Below are 23,267 nucleotides of genomic sequence, written 5' to 3'. Positions count from 1 at the left end.
TATTATTTAAGTGTTTATCTGTGAGATATCTTACAACTATACAATGCCATGAGGGTGACGCAAAAAAAAGATTAAAACTTTATTTTCCCTTCCTTAATTTGTGGAGGTGTTAACAGTAATGCAACTGTTTGTATCATGGCTGCTTTTAGTTTGAATGCTGCCTAATTCATCAAATGAGTTTAGCCTCCCCAGGGGAACTCAAAGTTTGTTGTAGCCTGCCTTGAATAATAAAAACTTTATTTCATACAGCGCTTTTGTCCCAATGGGACTCAAAGTGCTTCACAATCACAATATAGCACCTGGTATACAACACATACTGTAGGAATGTTACAGACACAGTCCCTGCCCAGATGAGCTTACAACCTATGATTTGTGCCTGAGCCACAGGGAGATAAAGTGACTTGCCCAAGGTCACAGGGAGCTGACACTGGAGCTTGAACCCAGATCCCCTCATGCCATTGTTATCACTGAATCACTGTTCTCCCTTGCAGTAACAATGTTAGAAATTACATGGTATTTGCATTTGGACAAAAGCTTAAGTCACCAGCATGAGAAAATGTTGTGACTGTTTTCCAGGTCCCTCAAGCAGTGAGTTGTTGAACATAACCGTTCTTGCATTGCAGGTGTAAGTGGCTTGTATATGGCCTCACTGGCTCCTAATGGTGTAGCTGTGAAAGCTGGCGCCCGAGAAGGTGATCGTATCATTGAAGTGAATGGCAAGAATGTGGAAAAAGACACACATGACCAAATAAGTCAAAAGGTAACACAGAAAAGTAAATACTCGTTCTAGAATCTCACATCCAGTAGCGGATTTCCCATTAGGTCCGTTAAGCCCAGGCCTGAAATTTAAAGGTGGCAAAATGTCTGTCCCCATATACTTTTGCCGTGCTCTCCGGCCTATCGGACCTAATGGTGCCCTTTTATCTGTTGCAGCCGGATCCTTACCTGCCGCCCTGCTTCTGAACCGCAGCGTCAAAACGACGTCATGCTGCCGTGTTACCATGGCAACGTGACACCGTGCACACACCATGGAGAAGGATGGCAGCAAGGAGGCGGCTGCCACGGTTGTGCCTAGAGACGGCAGACTTTGAAATCCGCTGCTACCCACATTGTTTCGGTGGCTGCGGCATTTCTGGCCGTCTCCTTTCTGCATAAAATGGTCCAACACGCGCACAAAAAGCAGCACCGGATTTAGTCACGAAAAATCTCTTATTGCTAAAATTGGAGGTTTTCTTGATAATTCATATGCTAATGTGAACAAATAGTTGCATGTGCCTTGCAGAAGGTACAATGTGTTCAATAGTTTCTTATTGGCCACATGCACTGAGCCGCACAAGCTCTTTTGCTTTCACTTCTTCAGTGGTACCGATGGGAGCAACATCTCTTCCTTTGTGTCACTTGTTTACCAAAATTCCAGAGCCATTACTGTCCCATCATTATAAAGGAACACCCCGGCTCATACCTTATGTATACCTGGTTGTTTTGGTGATTAAAGCACACAGCATTAGCATCAATTAACCAGGAAAGTGTAGGCATTCCAGTTTCCCTGATTTTTTGTGTGACGCAGGTGAGAGACTCTGGGACCAACGTGATGTTCCTGCTGTCAGATAAGGAAACCGATGAGTTCTTCCGGAAACAGAAGATGAAGATCACAGCAGATAAAGCTACTGTGCAGCTACTGCCTTCTAAACCAAAAACGGTGCATCTCAAAAAGGGGCCGGAGGGATACGGGTTCTATTTGAGGCAAGAAAAAAGCAAAAGAGGTAAATAAAAAAATACACCAATATTGTAGCTTCTTATCAAACTCTTTTGGTTGCAAAACTCGTACGATAATGATCAGCCCCACGTTATTAAATATAACATTTAAGAGTATGGGATTTTTGAATAATTCCGTTTTACCACTGCTGTAAAAGGATTGTAGCTAGAGGACTTTTGATAACACGTTTCTGGCTGTTGATAATACTGTATGTTTATTTCCCCACATGGAATCCTATCCTTCATTTTTGCATGTGATATATGAAATCTAGACGTGGTTTATTAGTATAGAAAGTCATTCACTTTCAGATGCTCCAGCATAAAATACATGAACTACAGTAGGTACACGTTACTTTTGTGTCAGTGCAGTATGGAACAGCTTAAAACCAAGCACCATAAAGCAGCAACCCTCCGTGACTGAGGCATGCTTTCCCTACATCTAGGCACCCCCAAGTAGAGATGGGCACATTTTGTGGGTGGATTTGAATCTGCCGTGGATCGACAGGATCTTTATATCTGCGGATTTCTGTGATTCTGTCTCAAAAATGGCGATTCACCATTTGTGTGTGTTTCTTTTTTTTTTAACACCGACAAACCGCCCGGTTATTCCACAATCCAACCAGGGATTCCACAATCCATCCGGGGATTCCACAATCCATCTGGGGATTCCACACTCATTCCGGGGATTCCATAATCCATCCGGGGATTCCAAAATCATTCCGGGATTCCACAATCCATCCAGGGATTCCACAATCTGCCCAGGGATTCCACAATCCATCCGGGAATTATACAATCCATCCGGGGATTCCACAATCCATCCGGGGATTTCACAATCCATCCGGGGATTCCACAATCCATCTGGGTATTCCACAATCATTCCAAGGATTCCACAATCTGCCCAGGGATTCCACAATCTGACCAGGGATTCCACAATCCATCCGGGGATAAGACAATCCATCCAGGGATTCCACAATCCAACCACGGATTCCACAATCCAACCAGGGATTCCAAAATCCATCTGGGGATTCCACAATCATTCCGGGGATTCCACAATCCATCCGTGGATTCCAAAATCAATCCGGGGATTCCACAATCCATCCGGGGATTCCACAAACTGCCCAGGGATTCCACAATCCATCCGGGGATAACACAATCCATCCGAATTTCACAATCCATCCGGGGATTCCACAATCCATCTGGGGATTCCACAATCCAAACAGGGATTCTACAATCCATCCGGGGATTCCACAATCCAACCAGGGATTCCACAATCCATCCAGGGATTCCACAATCCAACCAGGGATTCCACAATCCATCCAGGGATTCCACAATCCAACCAGGGATTCCACAATCCAACCAGTGATTCCACAATCCAACCAGGGATTCCACAATCCATCCAGGGATTCCATAATCTGCCCAGGGATTCCACAATCCATCTGGGGATTCCACAATCATTCCGGGGATTTCACAATCCATCTGGGGATTCCACAATCCGCTGACAGACTTTAAAAATACAATCCACGTATTCAGCAATCCGCATATTGGATTCTTAAAATCTGTCAGCGGATTGTGAATCCAGGGATGGATTGTTAAAATCCCACCAGCGGAAAGTATCTAACAGCGGATCTGGATTCATCTGCACGGATTGAAACGGTAACAATCCGTCGGTGGATTTTACACCGCGGAGCGGATTTTGAATGGCAAGTTGGGGGAAATTTGAGGAACGGATTTGGACTGGTTCGTCCATCCTCCAGTTTCTTAGATACTTACATTTTTGTTGAGCCAGTAAAATTACAGTAAATATGAAGATGGCCATCAGAGTAGTCCAATATAAAGCTATAATGTCTTGGTATGATGACAATGTGGCTTCTTATTGGTCAATGTAAGTGAGCTGCAGATGGTGACCATTTTGAACGCGTAAAATGAACCAGAAAAACAAGCACATAAAATGGTAAATATCTTGTGAACTGAGGGGGCCAAGTACTAATAGTCAGGTTCAGCTCTGGGGGACTCCCCAGATTCAGAGTGAATCCATACAATCTTGGATTGACAACTAGACTCATGTCAGAATGAGAGGTTTATGATTCAGTTCTACTATTCTTCATTTTCAAAGCACTACAGAATGTATAGCTCTTGAACAATTGGAGAAAAAAAAATCTTAACCTGCCCCACTCACCCCTCGTCTAGTGACAACCCTAACCAGCTCCTTAGTGTAAGTGTTCGTTTCAGATAGAGAATCTTGGTAAACAAAGTACCTTCAGTTAATACAAGTTTTAGGTTTAATCAAGGAGAGAAAGGATTGCAAAACACACATTTTAATCTGATTAAAGGGTTAAATCAAGTACAGTTGTTGTACACTACTTCATTTACGTGGGCCTGTTTCCTTTGCTGGTTGCAGGTCATTTCATCATGGAGATTGACCCTGGCAGCCCAGCAGAAAAAGCTAAGCTGAAGGACTACGACCGTATTGTTGCTGTTAATGGAGAGTCCGTGGAGCAGCGGGAACATGAGGACGTGGTGGAGGCTATTTGGAAGGGAGGAGACAAGACCACATTCCTGGTGGTGGATGCGAAGACTGATCAACTGTACACACTGGTGAGGAATCCAGCGAGAAAGCTACATGGGATCCCCATCTTGCCTGGATAGCTGAATACTTGTACAAAACTTTATAACTACGATTGTTGGCAAATAATAATGCAACATTAAGGGCTTTATAAAATGTACTTATCCATTTAGAGCACGGGTGCTCAACTCCAGTCCTCCAGTGGAGGCACTGTAATGGGGAATACAATTGGTTAACTCATTCTGAATGATCCTATCTTTTTTTTAATTGTCACTTTTATAACATAAACCAAAAATGTCTCCCTGTCCACCTGTCTTACTTATTCCCTGTTCTAACCTTCTGTGCCCGCCTGTGATAGATGGACATTACCTTTCTCCCTCCTCCTTCATTCATTATTTAAATTGTTGAAAATTATTACGTTGATTTAAAAGTCTTTATTCATGATGCTTCGTCCCCGACTACATAGCAGTCTTCTTTTTCACTATATCCACGTATATTCAGCTCAATAAAATATTTATATATATTTTTTTAAAGAATCCCAGTGATGACCCTGGGGAGGGGAGGGGGGGAGGGGGTTTGAGGACTGTAATTGAGCATCCCTGGTCTGAGCAGTCACTCATTTTAATATATTTTATATTTCAGGCTGGCATCTCTCCATTCTTATACTTGCAAGAATCACCGGGTGAAATAAAGAGCGGAACAAAGGAGGTGCCAACCCCAGTGCCAGTTCCATCAACAGTACAATCCACTGCCCCAGCACCAGTGCCAACTCCAACACCAGTGCCAACTTCAGCTCCCATCCCTGCTGTTTCTTCTGCTGCTCCGAAGCACAAGCCCAAACTCTGCAGACTGGAGAAGGGCACAGCTGGGTATGGCTTCCACCTGAATGCCATCAAGGAGGTCCCTGGGCAGTTTATTAAACAGGTAAAGCATGCAACCTGTGACATGCTACTGTAGTAGCAGAAGGGACATAGTGTTGCATTATTGCTTTGTACACATAATATAAAGCATTTACTGGACTTTTCAAGCAGTAGCAAAAACAAGTACACATCACATGTTACGAGACATAAAATAAGACAAAACTCATGATGGGAAAGGGGAAAATCAGAAGTAAGACAGAAGACATTCAAAATAGCAAATTAGTCCCATTTTTGTGCTGTTTGGCTTAACCCTTTCATTACCAGAGACATGGGAGATATATTAAATGGATGGGGGGAGGGGGGAAGGGCTCAATATGAAACACAAAAAATCAAAAGAAATGATATAAACAAAGAAACTGTAGTTGTGTTGGCTCTGTTTGATAATAATAATAATAATAATAATATTTATTTGCTGGGGTTTGTTTATATAATTTATACTAAGTTCTTTTTCGTCTTATTATTGACTTAATGGTTTTGCAAACATTTAATTAAGATGAATATTATATGAATGTTGAGGAACATCAGGAATACAAAGTGTGGAGGGGAGTTACAATAGTTGAATTAGTTTGGTGGTTTGTGGTGGGGGGGGGGACTCTGGCTGTACAAGCACTTGCTGAGCACACAGTGACATCACACAGTGACATCACACAGTGATTTCATAGTATTATCCCACAGTGACATCACACAAAGGGAGCAGCCAGAGGAACTCAAAGCCCTCCCAAGTTTCACTTTATAGAATAATTATAAAATACTTGTAGATGTCAGATATGGGTAAATGGTATCAATTACCTAGTGAGACCCAAAAAACATGTCAGTGAAACTAGCTGGCATTGGTCCTAGGAGGGATTGCCTCTTTAAACTGTGCTAAAAACCCAAATCATAGTAGAAAGGGATTTTGAAATTGCAATAAATACTCACCCGTGTAACATACTTTCTACTGTTATCTTTCCCGATTTAGGAACTAAAGTCACATGGTACAATAGTAGAGCTCTTGTTTAATTAAGTAAAACATTTCCAAATAAAGCAAGTGCACCATTTTGGGATAAGATATCAGCACCTCTGCTCCCAATACCGCGTGAGAGAAAAACCCGGGGAGGGGATTTCTGTGCCTGAGAAACTTACAGTCTCCAATCATTTCCTGCGGACCATTTGTAATGGAGGAAACTGTGCTGGAACCGTGTCATTGACAAAGTGGGACATTTAAAGATGGCGTGTTAGAGCAGACAATCTAAACAGTGTAGCGGTCCCGATCGGTATATTTAAACATGCACTTATCAGACCTGGCTTGTCGTAGCAAGCAGTCAGGCTTTGGAGCGCACGCAACGGACATCTCAGACAAAACGTCCAGCGGCGAGATGTCCTGGAACACCGTCGGCGTTTTAACCAAATGTGCTCCTCCCTCCTGTCGTCCGCCGGGATACATCTTCCAATAGGAGGAGGGTGCTGGAGGAGGAGGGTCCCTGCGCTCCCTCTTCCAGTTCCCCCACCCCAGGTCGGGATGAAGTTTGAACCTGGCGCTGACAGGAGGAGGGAGCATGGGGCCCCTGAAGGCGCAGGGCCTAAGCCAGCCACCATGCCCCAAGACCGGCCCTGAAGTTTCTAGACTGAATTTCTTTTAAGTTTGAAGTGTATACTTAAATGAAGTTCACTCTTTGCAATCCAGCACCCTAAGTTGATTAGTAACAAGCGAGTTGAAGGAGTGTTGCTTCTATTCGGATACATTTTTTAATTCTCAATTGCAAACCCCTTTATTGAGTGTCCGTAATGATTTGACACTGGCTATCCTCTATAGGTTTTATTAGTATAATTGAGGATAGTACAGTGAAGTATGCAATATATTTATTTGGGCTGAGTGAGTGGCACTGGTGCATTACATATGTACTAGTTGGTATTACTTCAGCTCCTCTATCTGCAGTGAATGACCTGGAAATAGATGGAAGCTGCCAGATCCCACACGTGGAGATGGGAATAAGGAACGTTGGCAATTGCTTTTGATCCTGGAAAGTTCAGGAGTCCTAACGCGTTCCGTGGATCTGAAGTCAGGGCTATTCCATTCATGTTAACACATAACCCTAAAATTAAACCTATTTGGGTTTGTGGACTTTCGCTATATTGGGGTATAATAATGTTTCTGCTAGTGTGAAGAAAAGGGATAATGTAGCAATCATATCTAAGTAAGAGCTATATATCTGAACATTTAGGTTGGGAAGGCTAGATGGGTAAAATACATGCTGAGGTGATGGGCAGGTGAAGGGGCTTCAGAAATCTGCATTTAGGCCCTAAACACTGACACCAGAATTGCCAGGAAAGGAACTAAGACTGACGCACAATATTCATTAAGCATTTCAGACCAGGCTCCCGCTGCAGACCAAACTAAAACACACATCTAATGAAGAGGCACATGGTTATAGGAATAAATGTTATCATTACTGTGTAGCCATGCAAACCACACTACGTATTGGTGTTTTCTTCATGTATACCCGTACATACGTGGTCTGCGCACATATGACAGAAGTCAATAGATACATTGCGGAGTAAAACATTATTGTTACCTTAACCCTTTCACCACAATCTATTGAGTGAAAGGTTTCAACACTAAAGTTAATATCAGGAAGACGTAGTGTCTTAAAGTCGTGTTAATTATTGTTATTGACAGGCAACAGGGTTTCACCACACTACTAATAAAAAAGGGCACATTTGTAATGTTTGTGCAATGACAAATCAGCGTTATTTCCATGCATTTTTGTGTGGAACAGGTATGGCCTGACCACTACCTCCTAGCCTTCTGGTAAGCTGTTTTTATTTTGATATCCCTGAAATCGGAAGTCACAGGCGGCATCCATGAATGTAAAAAGTCTTTGGCTGCGAAAGTACTAACTGGCGGCATCTCTTGTTGAGTAGGTGGTGAAAGGCGGCCCAGCTGATGTGGCCGGAGTGAAAGAAGAGGACATGCTGTTGGAAGTGAACGGGGTAAATGTGGAGGAGGAAGCTTATGAAGACGTTGTAACGAGAATCCGAAATGCTGGAGGGAAACTGACACTGTTGATTGTATCACAAGAGGCATATGAGTACTTCAAGGCCAAGAAAATTCCTATTAAGGCTTCCATGGCGGATCCTTTACCCGAAGACACTGCTCCTCCCAGCTACAATGAGATAGTCCAAGCTAGTAAACAGAGATCCGCTCCCGAGCCAACACTAAAGGTGAGAGATCTTCCTTCAATAGATAGCGGCCTATTCTATTACCCGCAGCATACAGTAATACATGTCAAAACGTGCAATTTCACAGGGCACTGGGTAGCAAAATAAAAATGGGGATGTTGCTGTATTCTGTAAGATTTGACACTTCTAAACTCCCGCATCTATGCCGCAGAGCACGCGGAGGCGTCTGCACGTGGTGCAATCACTTTGCCTTAAGGCTTTGATCGTGCCCATAGACCGTGCGGGCACGTGGGCGTGACAGCAGGATGGGGCACGCGTTGCGCGAGGAATCGCCTTGAAACAGATGGCTCGCCACGACGGGCAGGTCACGTGAGCAGTTTGCCCAATCAGGGCGAACCAGCTCTGTGACATCACTGACACGCCCCTAGATACACCCCCCAACGGTGTGTCTAGCATGTCCGAAAAACGCACCCTCCACGCGGGTGACGTCACGGATGCGCACGCCTCTGCGCAGGCGAAGGCAGTATGATCCTGCCCTAAAATAGCATACACGGGGCGATCACTTGGCGAAGCCGCATTATATAAACTGCCCACGAGCCATGGTGTGTGTATATACGCAGGCACATGCACGCATAGTGGCTCAGTGAGTAAAGGAGTCTGGAACCAATGACAGTGCCATTGAAGCAGGGGAGGCCGGCTCAAATTCCTGTGTCAGGTCCTTGTGACTTTGGGCACTTCATTCTCTCTTGTGTCAACAAAATTAAAAAGTAATTTAAAAAAAATGTTTATTAATATTTTATAAAAAAATGATAAACACATACATTTAAACTATTATATTAATAATCTGCCTAGAAATGGGCATTACTGGACACAAATGCCCAGGCTGCTTCACATTGGCCCTTCAATTCCTCCAGCCGGGCATTATTGTCTGGTAGGGTCTGCACTAATGTACATAGTTAGGTGGGCAGTTCAGGGAAAAGTTACAAATGGGAATGAAAACGGTGCTGTATTTAAACTAATGGAATTAGGGCGCCCCTGCACAGTGGCGCAAAAACTGCTAATGTGCTCATACTGGGGCAATCTCTCCAGCCTTGATGTGGCGAGATTAACCGTGTGAGTATTTCCATGCTCTTTGGCATTTTTGGCTTTAAAGGATTGCTAGAATAACAGCGAATGGCCAAAATGTGCGAGATTGAGATATTTTGCCCATATCGCACGGCTTGCAAGAGAGACTGTTATATTACGGGGACCTGCTAATCCGTGGGAAATGGGTTCTTTCATTCGGAAGTGCACTTACTGCTGACACTAAAATAGGACCCTTAGAGGATGACTACAAAGGGAATTTCAGCCGAAAAATGACCAGATCAGCCGCTTCAGCACAACTGGAATCAGTTCAATAAATCTATATTTACTAAGAAGTGTTAATCCATAAAATACCTTACCTGCTGGGGGACACCTACAGCCCGACTACTTGAACAGGATGAAGGGGGCTATATTTACTATGCCATGCTGCAAGGTGCCTGGTGGAGTAGCACTACTTAGTAGATCCGGCCCATAGTGTGATGCATCAGACATTCTCTAAACCTCCTGCAGGGTTGAAAAGGGTGTTAACCCTTTTGTGGGGAGCAATGACCGGACAAGCATGAACACACTAACAAGGAAATGTTTGCATGTGACATGTGCTTGGACAGTCCTCTACTCATCATTAGTAATGTACAATATCCCTGCAGATAAATACATTGGTCCGATCTGCTATTTGAATGTATGCATAGCGCAGAGCGAGAATATCTTTACATGTACACATACTAATAATAATGCCCTTTCCTATTCCACTTATCAGCGGCGCCATCTGGCTGCATGATCGTTTGCTTCAACCCTAGGGAGCAACAGCTAAGAAAACTATGCTCAGTCTGCTCCCTAGCAAATGTGAACAAATACAGCAAATGCAATACAAATCCCTACTGCAGGAGTGTCTAACTCCAGTTCTCATGGGAGAGCAACAGGTCAAGGTTTAAGGATATCCCTCCTTCAGTACAGGCTCCATCAGTCCCTGCTTCAGCACAGGTGGCTCAATCAGTGGCCTCTGTCAATAGCTACATGAGAAATACAAGTTTGGTCAAAATAACTGTTTTTGCCATACGTACTAAATGACAGCCTCTTATCAATGATACAAGTCTGGCAGCAATGAAAGACTGGCAGCACCACCAGTCCCCGTAGACATTCAGGTTGGCCCTTTTGCATCACAAGAAACATTCCTTATTACAGTGCTGACACCGTCCCTTTTCTAAGTTGTCTACAGCATGTTTTGTTCGTGATATATTGTATTGTATTAGAGAAGATGATGTCCTCTGGCGCATAGACTCAGCACGTACGATGTATATATGGAAGATGGAAGAAATAATTATATGATTAATTGCATCAAAATAATACAGAGTGTCCAGTATATAATGGAACACTTACACAGTAGATGTAGATTTCTTATAGATGATATACAGTAGGTGTTGTTTGGAGATGATCTTTTATAAGTAGCATATGCTCATTATCAGATTAATAACAAGTGTAGGAATTCACAATTCTCCCTGGAGATCTCAGAGATTTTGATCCTTATAAAAACAGAGACAACACTATGGCATATTTTTTTTAAATAAAATTGGGACTGGTAAAATGAATAGTCACAAGCGTCTGCTTCAAACGCGTTTTGAATTTAGCTTTCCAGCCTGTGGCAATCCTGCCTTCCTTCCTCATCCTTCCTCCTGGTGCAAGCGCAGTTGAAGTCTGGGCGGTCTCTTCCACTCGGTTGTTGTCACTTCACTGGTCCAACAGTGATTTACCTTCCAAGATGTGGTTCCGACGGGGGTTCTGTCACAGTGCCATTCTCACCTCGGCTTGTGCAGCCAAACTGACCGGACGAAAGAATCTACGACACATCTCTAAATGCAGAAACCACTTCCCTATCACTTCCTGTAACCACATATTTTTATCATAATAGTCCTGTTGCTAGAAATAGACATGTTTACGGGGTTATTCAATAACCCCCGAAGCGGTGAGCACACCGTTCTCACCTGAAAACTCCCATGGAAGTCAATTGGCATATTTGTTCTTATAGTGGTGTGATTGTTCCCTTTGAAGCATATTGAATAACACCCTTTTGGGCCAAGGTGGTTATTTCGCTTGTTGTGACGTTAACTCCCACTGACTAGAATGGTAGTCGCCGCTGGAACTGGTGAGAGAACCTGTACCCGCAGTTGTTGCGTGTGTCCCTTAGTCTATAATGACAGATTTGTTGTGTTTCTGTGAACAGATATGAATTTCTACACCATGTGAATATAACTTTGCTTCAGGTTATCGTTTTCCATTAGATTCTTTGCTTTAATGAATCAGTTTTTTGTACCGATATTGCATGAGAAACGTTGTATTATTCCATTTGTTTTGATGCTCCCAATTCACTAACCTCTCACCTAACCTAATACAGGCAAGTCCACCTCCAGCAGAGGAGTCCCGGCAGGATAACAATGCTGATCATGATGAAGATAACACCTCTCTGTAATAAGAACATTGACCCTGGCAGCTGTCAAAATTATGAAGTGTACCAATTTATCGGGTATTCGTTTTCTCCAAACCACAAAACGCGCAGTGAAGACTATTCCATGACATGGCTTTGCTCCAATGTTTAAACATCTGTGGGAGGAAGGTTCAATCATTTGTACTCATTGACTAAAACTACTGACACTTATTCAGCCAAGAATGCAATCATTCACTTTAATATGATGAAATAACGTTTCATACCAAACACCCAAACAGCCTGTAAACCTCAGATTCTGAAGGGAAACAATGGACAGGTTTTTCCTAATCGCCAGTTTATTAATTACCTAATGACTAAGGAAGGTAGCAGAGGTCAAGAATAATTATCCTCAGGGAAGTACAAGCTCTAAAGTACAATAGTCATTACTGCTATGTCTGTTTTTCTTCAACTGCTATTAACACTATATATCAATTTAGTGAATATAACCCAGTGTTTGTTAACAGATTGAATAAAAATGTGTACCTTCTTTTTCACTGTAGAAGTATGTTAATATTCTGTGTTTTGACGGCAGTCCCAAAATGCACAGGTACCAGGGGGGGGGGGGGGTATAAGATGGTAATGGTCCAGGGGGAGCTATAAAGAGGTAATGGGTCAGGGGGGGAATATCAGGATGTCCTGGGGGGAGGGTATAAGGGGATTCTTTGGGGTATAAGTATGTACTGGGCTTGGGGAGGAGAAAAAAGGGAGTACAGGACTTGGGGAGGAGGAAAAAGGGAGTACAGGACTTGGGGAGGAGGTAAAAATGGGTACTGGGCTTGGGAAGGGTGCTGGGCCTGGGGAGGGGGTAAAAGGGAATACTGGTTCAGGGAACATAGTGGTCTTACCTGGGGCCCTTGGATGGGCCTGTAGGCCCAGTGGAGGAGTGCAGAATGAGAGCCTGGAGAATCCCCTCTTCTAGATTTGCGTCGGCCAGCAGAGGGGAAAGCCCTGCAAGAGGGATGGCCTTGGGAAGGGCCCAGTAGAGGGCGCCTGGGGAAGGGGAGGGCCCTGTTTTGTGGACCAGGGGAAAAGGATGCCCCTTCTTGCCTGCAGGCAATAAAGTCTAGTGTCTCCGGCAAGGGGGGTGGGGGGGCTTGGGCCCCTTTACTGGACCTGGAGGTATCGGTTAATGTGCATTATTTATACTTACGTAGCTGTTATTCAATTTCTCCCTAACAACCCAGTCAATGGTCATACAGTATGTGAACTGCTCTGTATGTATTTCCTTTTCAGATGACTTGAAACCCTGGACTAAAAGAGAGGACATCAAAGTTCAAACGTTATGGTACAATTGACACAATGGACTCATGTATCAAGGTTTCCTTGGAAAAAAGTGAAATGTATTTTTGATAAATGCAGTATATATATATATATATATATATATATATATATATATATATATATATATATATATATATATATATATATATATGTATATATATATGCAAATACAAATATTTGCTTTCCTGTGGAGGGTTTTTGTCACTTTTTTTACTCACCATAACTTAACTCAGTATTATATATATATATATATTTATTTATATATATACAAAAACATAAAAAAGAAAGCGCCCGATCCTAGTGCAATGTGTCCAAAAAAATATACATTTATTTCCCTAAAAAATCTAACAAAATGCTAACTCACAAACAACAGATTAAAGAAAGCAGATTAAAAAAAAACAGATTAAGAAAAGCAATGAGCAACCACACCCATTGCAAGACTGCTATGTGGTTGCTCATTGCTATTTTTATATTCATATACCAAGAGTATTTTTCTATACTGCATATTTATATAGCTCTGTGCCTAACAGCAATGTATTCCAATAGTATCCAAATGATAGTGCTTAGTTACATTCAATTATACGAGAGAGAGGGAGAGATATTATATAGATATTATATAATTATTATGGAGTTATTATTATATATTCTCCATATCTTCTTATTTATATACTTTTTGCTTTTATTATCTTTAGACTGGTTATATAATGATAGGTTTTATTTATCCATTTGTTCTTATATATTTTTTTTTTGTCACATAATATTGCTGTGAACCTACTAGGATTAGTTCTGTATGGTATACAAAGGGTTATGTAACACGTCTTCCACAACTGATACTAATCAAATCAATTAGCTAGATTTTTTCTGATTGGATTGTTTTACCTATATATACTAATGATGCTACATCTTAGATCCATCTCCTGATGAAATCACGTAATGTGAAGAAACGCGTAGGGTGTATGTTGCGTTGCTGATGTGGGTACTTACTTTCTGCATCTTGGACTTACATAACGATAGAGGCAACTATTGACAGCTCAGATACGGTACACATTTGTGCCCGGAACTTGTTACACACCAGCCTTGTTTCCGGAGGACTATCTGAACTACAGTGTCGCTTCCTGAGTTCCTGCTGGACGGAGACCCAGTGGAGCACTGCAGATCCATGCGGTGAAGACACGGAGTGAGCTGAGTAGCTGTATCCTCGTCCGGTGCATGAGTATATCTCATAAAACGCTTTTTTTAATCTGTTGTTTGTGAGTTAGCATTTTGTTGGATTTTTTAGGGAAATAAATTTATATTTTTTTGGACATATTGCACTAGGATCGGGCGCTTTCTTTTTTGTGTTTTTGTACAGATTGGCTTGAAATTTGTTGGTTCCCCGTGGAAGGCAGCATGTTCCTGTTTGCAGCAAGATCTCACTACTAATCCATATAATATTGGACTTATTTAATCAGTTCATGCAATTGTATCCATTATTTTATTGTTTTGTTCTGTTTTTATTATTATCCCTTGTCCTATCCATTGGTGGCATATGCTACTCTATTCAGTTTCATATAGACCAGCAATATTTAGACATACATTTACTATATATTTTTTTATATCTATTTTTTATGGAATTATTTTTTCATATTTGATCTTGTTTGTTACATCATCCGATTGATATCTATTACATCCATCATTAATTGGTTCACATAATCATTATATTATTATACCTTTTAGCTGGGGATCGGTTCACATTGTAAGGCGCAGTCTTATTTGTTTTTTATATTTATATATATATATATATATATATATATATATATATATATATATATATATATATCAATCACGAAAAGAAGAAAAAAAAGCATATCTCATCAAAAGCAATAATAAAAGTTTGTTATTTTACATTTTCAGGACAATTACAGTAAGACACACAATTTTGTTAAAGTGATTCCAAAATATGTGAATTGACTGAAGTGAAAAAGTGTCAGACTTGATTCAAACGAATCCCATTCTTCCTTAAACCTTTGGTCACTCAGCAGCAAGTTAATTATTAGTGTATGAATTGGGCACTGATTCTTTATGACACTGTGCAATCATGCAATATCTAATCAGATGTACCGTAAATTGAATGTAATCCTACGGTCCTTTATGGCATAATTACCTGTGGCTGCACATGTCCTGACTGCTGATTGAGCAGTGGTTGGGTAGTGAACAGTCTTCAAAAGTACAATGTTCAATTGCTAGTTTGTAGCCATTACGGAGTGGTCTGATTGTGGCACTTTGTCCGTAACCAAACACCTCTGCCATTGGTCAATACTTTCCATGTATGTATTTCACAGGAGGTAACAGTCAAGATATCCCTGCACTCTTACTACTGCCTCTTGATTCCAGTACAAGATGGTTTATTTCACCTTAGCAATGTTTCGGCGCTGGGGACGGGACCTCTCTCACCGCAGTGGGGCTTGCACTGACATCCAAAAGTGTTGCTCTTCTTTTCACTAACGTTGCAGGACACGTAGATTGACATTATGACTTAACAGGCACCAATAAGTTCAACAGCACAGTAACAAGAGGAATGACGGGTAACTTTTTTTGCACAAGTCAAAAAGAGTGTGATGGATTTGTGTGTTTAAGGAGGGTGAGTGTGGTACATGTGAGTGAGAAGAGTGGCCTGCAGCATGTAGAGTAGGGGTGCCAGAAATGTTTCAAATCCTGCAGGGGTGCCATGCGCAAGAACAACTGTTCTAACTAATCAATGTGTACTAAGCACAGGTGGCTCCGTCAGTCCCTGCTTCAGCACAGGTGGCTCCGTCAGTCCCATCTTCAGCATTGCGGTTCAATCAGAGGCAAGGTATATAGATATGATGCTTCAGTCTTTGACTGAGCCTCTGATTGAGCCACCTGTGCTGAAACAGGAATATCCTGAAAACCTGATCTGTTGAAGAGTGGGTGGGAGGGGGAGGGGGAGGGAAGTTGAACACCCTTAATCTAGAAGATATCCCACAGTAATTAGTTAAGTTTGGCCTTGCTGGGTGCTGCACCGTGATGTGCAGATCTGTGCGACTCCCAGCGCTTCAGCTCATGGCGTGGGAACAATGGCAGCGTTTCAGAAAGGCTCTCTCTGCGGAGATATAATCAAGGAGCAGAAATCAGGAGACCGGTTTTAGAATGACCGAACAGGCTTCCAGGAAAAACAAACTCTGTTATAACAAACATTAAACTTCAGCTAAATGCAATACCATGTACTGGAGCAAGAAGCTTCACACGGGTTTGGATACAATAAAAATAAAACACACTTTAATATACTGTATGGGGCAAGGCAAGGTATTAACAGATATTTTGTATTTATAAAATGTGTTACCAGGAAGTAAAACATTGAGAGTTACCTCTAGTTTTCAAGTATGTCCTGGGCACAGAGTTATGATGACAAATAATACATGGTTACAAATACATAGTCACATTAAGTGAACAGGGTTATACATTATATACAAGACATAGCATGCACAGTAAGAGATACTATATGTTTATAGGCGTATGAAACAGTTACCAGATTAAAATGTGAGACCGCTTTAGTTTTGAAAGAACTTAGACTAGTGACGGCTGTGAGAGTCTCCTGTAGACTGTTCCAGTTTTGGGGTGCACGGTAAGAGAAGGAGGAGCGGCCAGATACTTTGCTGAACCTTGGGACCATGAACAGTCTTTTGGAGTCAGATCTCAGATATTAATGCAGATGCAAACTAAACACTAATAAACAATGTGAACTTTCACTTTGGATTAAATCAGTAAGTACTGCATTATTAATACCCTTATATGATAATTAGGAAATTGAAACCCTCAACACAGTATTAGTACAAACCTTGCTGTGGTAGTACAGGTTGTTGTTACACAGTAGTCAGAATACCCCTAATTTGCACAGAAATAATAAAGCAGCGTATAATCATAATACAATATAACTCAGTTACAGATTGATTTTCCAATCTATCTGATAATGGTCATTTCTGCACAGCAATATCGGCAAATAAATAATAATATTTGTAAGATTTCTCAGATAAAGTGCCGGGTAAAATGTATTGCAACATTAATAGTTACATTTAAGAAAAAGTGATCCCGTGATCCGGGCGTGACTGATTACGGGAACGGAAGATCCTCTTCTGTTCCTCTGTTTGCATGATCCACAGGAGCGCAGAACACGGTCTCCCACAGAAAATGAGCTGGTGAAGTCCGTGACGTAGTAGTCACGACATCGTGGGACTCCCAGAGCACCAGACCTCATGAAGTGGTGGCTACTTACAGGGCCGGCGAATCACCGTTTTAAAGGTTGATACGCTGAAATCCGCGGACCAAAGGAATCGGCCGATTTGCTGCGGATCCATATTCGCCAACAAAAATGTGCCCGCCTCTCCTTATGGCAAACAGTACAGTAGCATCACTGAAAAAATGTAAACGTTTCAGTTCTGTTGTTTATCCTCTGCTGCCACCTTGTGCAGAAATGGGGCATTGCTTCTTTGTGCTTTTTACAGGAATTACTAGTTCTTCCTTTGCAAACAGATCTCTGAAGTTACTTATTACAATCTCATAGTTATCCTCTTTAGTCACTGCAATGAAAACACTGTCCCTTCCCTGCCGTTTAGGATTAGTTAGCATTTCTTTCATTCACAACTGGGGCGATGGAGGAGATGTTTGCAAAGGAAGGTATGAGTGGTGACATCCGGTACCTCCTTTGGCCCATACAGGTAAGCACATACTTCTACGGGGGAGATGTATCATAGCAAATTTGGAGCAAAATAAACACAAATTGCATCATTTTTCATCTTGCGTCGTATTCTACAGCGTTTGTGCTGGGAATTCTCCTGTCAGCCAATCACCGATTTGCCGGTATTGTAAGCCGGGTGGGCACCTTTTCTCATTCTGCAAAGGGACATGCGCCAACCTGGCACCTCTGCCTCTTTGCATACTGAGCCCACCCGCTGCCCAGGCTCCACAGAGTCTGGGCTCTGGGAAATGGTGGCCGGATAGTGCTGTGTTAGCCCAGGATGCGGGTACTCAAGCAGAACTGCAGCACCCTCCTGTTCTAACACCGTGGCATCCCTGAGGCTTTCAAGTCCGGACTCCGCACAGACCCATAGACACCAAGCTTGGTAGCCATCTGGTCCCTTGGAATCCATGACTTGGAAATCCCACAGTTCATTCACAGGTTATCAGTACATATACCCAGTGTTCGACAATCCTATACATTTACACGCCCGGGGCGGGTGGATTTAACCCCCAGGCGAGTAAATATTGGTCCAAGCAGAACACGTGCTTGTTTTTTTAAATTTCCCCCGTTCGCGCTGAAAATTTTCCCTGCTCGCGCTAAAAAAAAAACCTCCCCCTACCTGACAGCTGATTGGCGCGCGCTCCCAGGCTTTGTGGGCGCGCGGCCAGGCTCTATATGAGCCCGCCCCCAACGAGCGGCCATTCTTTCCGGCCGGAGATCTCTTGGAGAGTAAGTAAGTACTCTCCAATCCTCCGTCTTGCGGCCCCTCTGCTGCTTCCCTGCAAGCCCCCTTACTCCTTCCCTGCAAGCCCCCTTACTCTCCCTGTTCCCCCTTCTCTCCCTGTTCCCCCTTCTCTCCCTGTCCCCGCTTAACTTGGCCAGCAGATTGTCGTGGGGGTGTCCCCCCCTTCTCGGCATGTCCCCGCTTAACTTGGCCAGCAGATTGTCGTGGGGGTGTCCCCCCCTTCTCGGCATGTCCCCGCTTAACTTGGCCAGCAGATTGTCGTGGGGGTGTCCCCCCCTTCTCGGCATGTCCCCGCTTAACTTGGCCAGCAGATTGTCGTGGGGGTGTCCCCCCCTTCTCGGCATGTCCCCGCTTAACTTGGCTAGCAGATTGTCGTGGGGGTGTCCCCCCCTTCTTGGCATGTCCCCGCTTAACTTGACCAGCAGATTGCAGTGGGGGTGTCCCCCCCTTCTCGGCATGTCACGTGGTCCGGCGCGGGCCAGCAGATTGTCATGGGGGTGTCCCCCCTTCTCGGCCTGTCACGTGGTCCGGCGCGGGCCAGCAGATTGTCGTGGGGGTGTCCCCCCTTCTCGGCCTGTCACGTGGTCCAGCGCGGGCCAGCAGATTGCAGTGGGGGTGTCCCCCCGTCTCGGCCTGTCACGGCGTCCCGTGTGTGTATGCATTGGTATGTATGTGTGTGTGTGTGTGTATGGGTGTGGGCATGTGTGTGTGGGTGTGTGCGCATGGATCTGTGTGTGTGTGTGTGTGTGTGTGTGCATGGGTGTGTGTGTGTGTGTGTGGGCATGGGTGTGTGTGTGTGGGCATGGGTGTGTGTGTGTGGGCATGGGTGTGTGTGTGTGTGTGTGTGTGCATGGGTGTGTGTTTGTGTATGCATGGGTGTGTGTGTGTGCATGGGCGTGGGCATGGGTGTGTGTGTCTGTGTGCATGGGTGTGGGCATGGGTGTATGTGTGCAAGGGTGTGGGCATGGGTGTGTGTGTGTACATGGTTGTGTGGGTGTGTGCATGGTTGTGTGTGTGTGTGTATGGGTGTGTGTGTATGCATGGGTGTGTGTGTATGCATGGGACAGTGTGCCTCCCCCCCACCCTGCCGCCTCCCCAAAGATTACACTAAGCTCAGCTATCTTCATGACGGCGCAGCCGCCGCATGAGGTGTGGGGGGGGGATATGCCGGTCTGCACCCCCGACCACTAGCTTCATGCCATGCGGGACATGCCGGCGAGGGGAGCAGGGCAGTGGCGGCCATGGCGGGGCTGACTGTCCCATGGGGAGCCCGCTGGGGACGTGCCTCCCACCCACCCTGCCACCTCCACAAAGCTTCCACTACGCCCGAGTGAGGGGGGGGGGGGGGGGGGGGAATGCCGGCCTGCCTAGCCTTTCTCAGTTAGGATTTTAGCCCATCCAAAAAATAAAAAGGCAGGTTATAATTAAAACTATAAAGAGGGTCTTTGGGGGGGGGGGGGGGGCGCTGCCGGACGGGAGGTGCCAAAGGGGTGGTGCTCCCGGCCGCATACACTGCTAAATAAAACATTGTTTTGGTTGATTGTAACAATTTCTTATGCTGTCTACAGTTATTCCTAATGTATTTGTCCCATTCTACACCCAGTCAGTCAGTCAGTCAGTCAGTCAGTCAGTAACCCAGTCAGTCAGTAACCTAGTCAGTCAGTAACCCAGTCAGTCAGTAACCTAGTCAGTCAGTAACCCAGTCAGTCAGTAACCCAGTCAGTAACCCAGTCAGTAACCCAGTCAGTAACCCAGTCAGTAACCCATTCAGTAACCCATTCAGTCAGTCACTCAGTCAGTCACTCAGTCAGTCACTCAGTCACTCAGTCAGTCACTCACCCAGTCAGTCACTCACCCAATCAGTCACTCACCCAGTCAGTCACTCACCCAGTCAGTCAGTTACCCAGTCAGTCACTCACCCTGTCACTCAGTCAGTCACTCACCCACTCACCCATTCAGTCACTCACCCATTCAGTCAGTCACTCACCCAGTCAGTCAGTTACCCAGTCACTCACCCAGTCAGTCACTCACCCTGTCACTCAGTCAGTCACCCATTCAGTCACTCAGCCAGTTACCCAGTCACACACACCCAGCCACTCCGTCAGTCAGTAACCCACTCAGTCACTCACTCGCCCAGTTAGTAACCCAGTCAGTTACTCACCCAGTCAGTCAGTCAGTCACTCAGTTAGTCACTCACCCACTCACCCATTCAGTCACTCACCCATTCAGTCAGTCACTCACCCAGTCAGTCAGTTATCCAGTCAGTCAGTTATCCAGTCAGTCACTCACCCTGTCAGTCACTCACCCTGTCAGTCACTCACCCTGTCAGTCACTCACCCTGTCACTCAGTAACTCAGTCACTCAGTCAGTCACCCAGTCAAACAAGTAGTCAGTGGACTACACATAAGAATGTATTGAGGTTTTAAAATAATTTCTAACTTTCTTTGTTCCAGATCTGATTAGAAAGCTTCTACCAGGATACTCGGAATCCCCCCTAACTCAGAAGACAGGTAGGGAACGGCTGCATTCGTGTGTATTTGCTGATAGTCACTTATATGCGCTAGGGGCGTGGCTAGGGGCGTGGCTAGGGGCATGGCTAGGGGCGAGTAGATTTTTTGGGTGGCCGAGTAGATTTTTGGGTGATTTGTCGAACACTGCATATACCTATTAATTATAACCCTTTAATAAAATACACTGTGTCCTGTATTTTGTGTGGTAACAATGTATAAGTACCTATTCTCGTGTCAGGGATGGAGTGAGGGTATATATTACCTACACTCACTAGCCTCATTCTCACTAGCCTCATACTTTAAAATGACTTTTAAAACTTTTACACACAAGAACTCACTCTCAGCTTTATCACTTAGCTGGAGTGCCCCCTTAACCCCGGCGGGGTACGGGGTGGGGGGCCCTGTTCCTTTTATTTGTCCTGGGCCCCATGCTTTCTGTTGTTGGCCCTGCTATTTACATATACCTGTACTGCAGTGTGTACCGCAGCCCAGTGCACCAGAGAAGTTCCATTCTAAGGCCGCGTCCATACAGTGCGCGATCGCGTGCGTTGCACCAACAACAAAAGGCCGTACCTCTATGAGACAGGCCATAGAGCGCGCGAAGGAGGAAGCGCGACCGTGCGGCAGATTTTCCAGGAGACAAATAATTGTGTTTTAGTCGCGCGACGGCCGGGGTCCCGTGAGATGTTCAACTTATGAGGGCGAACACCGCTTTGTGACGTCACGACCACGCATCCCCATCCCAATCCCAAAGGCCACGGATCGCTCAAGCGACAGGCGCGCGCGATGCTATGCGCGCCGTTGCTCTTGCCTACTATATCCGCGGCCTTAGTCCTCTCGCTGCAGAGATCCGATCTCTTCCTCCTTCTCACTGTCTGACTCTTCTTCACAGATACTGGTAATTAAGGTGGGACAATCACACAAAGAAAAGTGAATCAAATACCAGACGACGGCATCAAGAGAGGAAGAAATCGGACTCAGGAATAAGCCCAAAAGACACGTGTCCGCACTGGGGTCCCGTTCTGCTCCCAGCCGGCAATAAATAGCTTTTAATGACCCCTCTGTGTCCCGCTTTTTGTCCCGCTTTGTTTTTCCTAGTAATCGATATCACAGACAATTGATATCGAATGCTATGGATATACTGACTTTCACGATTGCTGTTATACCACTTGCTAACGCTGCTGATAGTGTTACCCATGCATTAAACACCCTCACACAGGGAAATGCCTATTGCCTATATGTATACAGATCTTTTTATTATGGCATTTCACAGTGTATGTATGTATGTATGTATGTATGTATGTATGTATGTATGTATGTATGTATGTATGTATGTATGTATGTATGTATGTATGTATGTATGTATGTATGTATATATATATATATACACACACACAGGAGAGAAAAAAAAATATATATATATGCCATGTTTATAGTCTATAGGCATGTTCTAGCCATTGTTAGATGGAGGGGGGAAGTGGTGATGGGTGTTGGAGGTAAGTTTCCCAGGGAGAGGGGTTAGGCCCCCAGGGGGGAGGAGGGCTGTTTAACCCCGTGTATACCTTAGTGCTTAGTAAGGTATTCTATGGCATGGAATGGGCACTAATGACCCTTTAGTGACCATTGTGAACATGAAAGCATATATGATGCACGTACTGTATTCATGGCCACTATGGTTGCTAGGGGGTTAATAATTGAAGTATTTCTTGCCTCTTTAGTAGAGATGGACATTCGCTAAAACGGATGTATTCAAAACAAGTTTCCACATTTCTTTTCGCTACTGTATTGCGCCGAAGATTTTACCGATATACTTTTTATTGAAACAGGTGAACGTGTGAAACAATGTTGGTGGAAGAGGTGGGAATAATGGGAGATTATTGAATAGGGCCCTGAGGGGAGGAATCTGTGCTCCCGATCTGCCGCTTCCGATCAGACATAATCAGCCCTTAGTATTACTGATCCTTCTCAAAGATTTTCCCGTTCTACATACCTTAGTGCTTGCTAGAAACATGACTAAATCACGGCCACTTTGCA

The 23,267-nt window shown here is 44.1% G+C and overlaps 1 protein-coding gene and 1 long non-coding RNA gene across 4 annotated transcripts in view; both read left to right on the top strand.

The window, feature by feature from the left end:
* The window catches only part of PDZK1 (PDZ domain containing 1), a 125,328-nt gene extending 112,882 nt beyond the window's left edge, over nt 1-12,446 (top strand). For all 3 annotated transcript variants that reach the window (XM_075593564.1, XM_075593565.1, XM_075593563.1), the window contains 6 exons: nt 624-760; nt 1,568-1,763; nt 4,154-4,350; nt 4,961-5,242; nt 8,140-8,439; nt 11,870-12,446. In XM_075593564.1, coding sequence (XP_075449679.1) covers nt 624-760; nt 1,568-1,763; nt 4,154-4,350; nt 4,961-5,242; nt 8,140-8,439; nt 11,870-11,944 — 1,187 coding nt within the window. In that variant the 3' untranslated portion in view covers nt 11,945-12,446. The remainder of the gene's footprint in view (nt 1-623; nt 761-1,567; nt 1,764-4,153; nt 4,351-4,960; nt 5,243-8,139; nt 8,440-11,869) is intronic.
* Nucleotides 12,447-21,181: 8,735 nt separating this feature from the next.
* Nucleotides 21,182-22,290, top strand: LOC142490864 (uncharacterized). The gene is made up of 2 exons (XR_012800115.1): nt 21,182-21,233; nt 22,126-22,290. It is a non-coding gene; the product is annotated as an uncharacterized LOC142490864 (long non-coding RNA).
* Nucleotides 22,291-23,267: the final 977 nt, after the last annotated feature.

The sequence above is a fragment of the Ascaphus truei genome, chromosome 3 (assembly GCF_040206685.1).
Source record: "Ascaphus truei isolate aAscTru1 chromosome 3, aAscTru1.hap1, whole genome shotgun sequence".
In the NCBI taxonomy this organism is placed as follows: Eukaryota; Metazoa; Chordata; class Amphibia; order Anura; family Ascaphidae; genus Ascaphus; species Ascaphus truei.
Note: the sequence above shows the minus strand (reverse complement) of the source record. Positions and strands in the feature narration are given on the sequence as shown.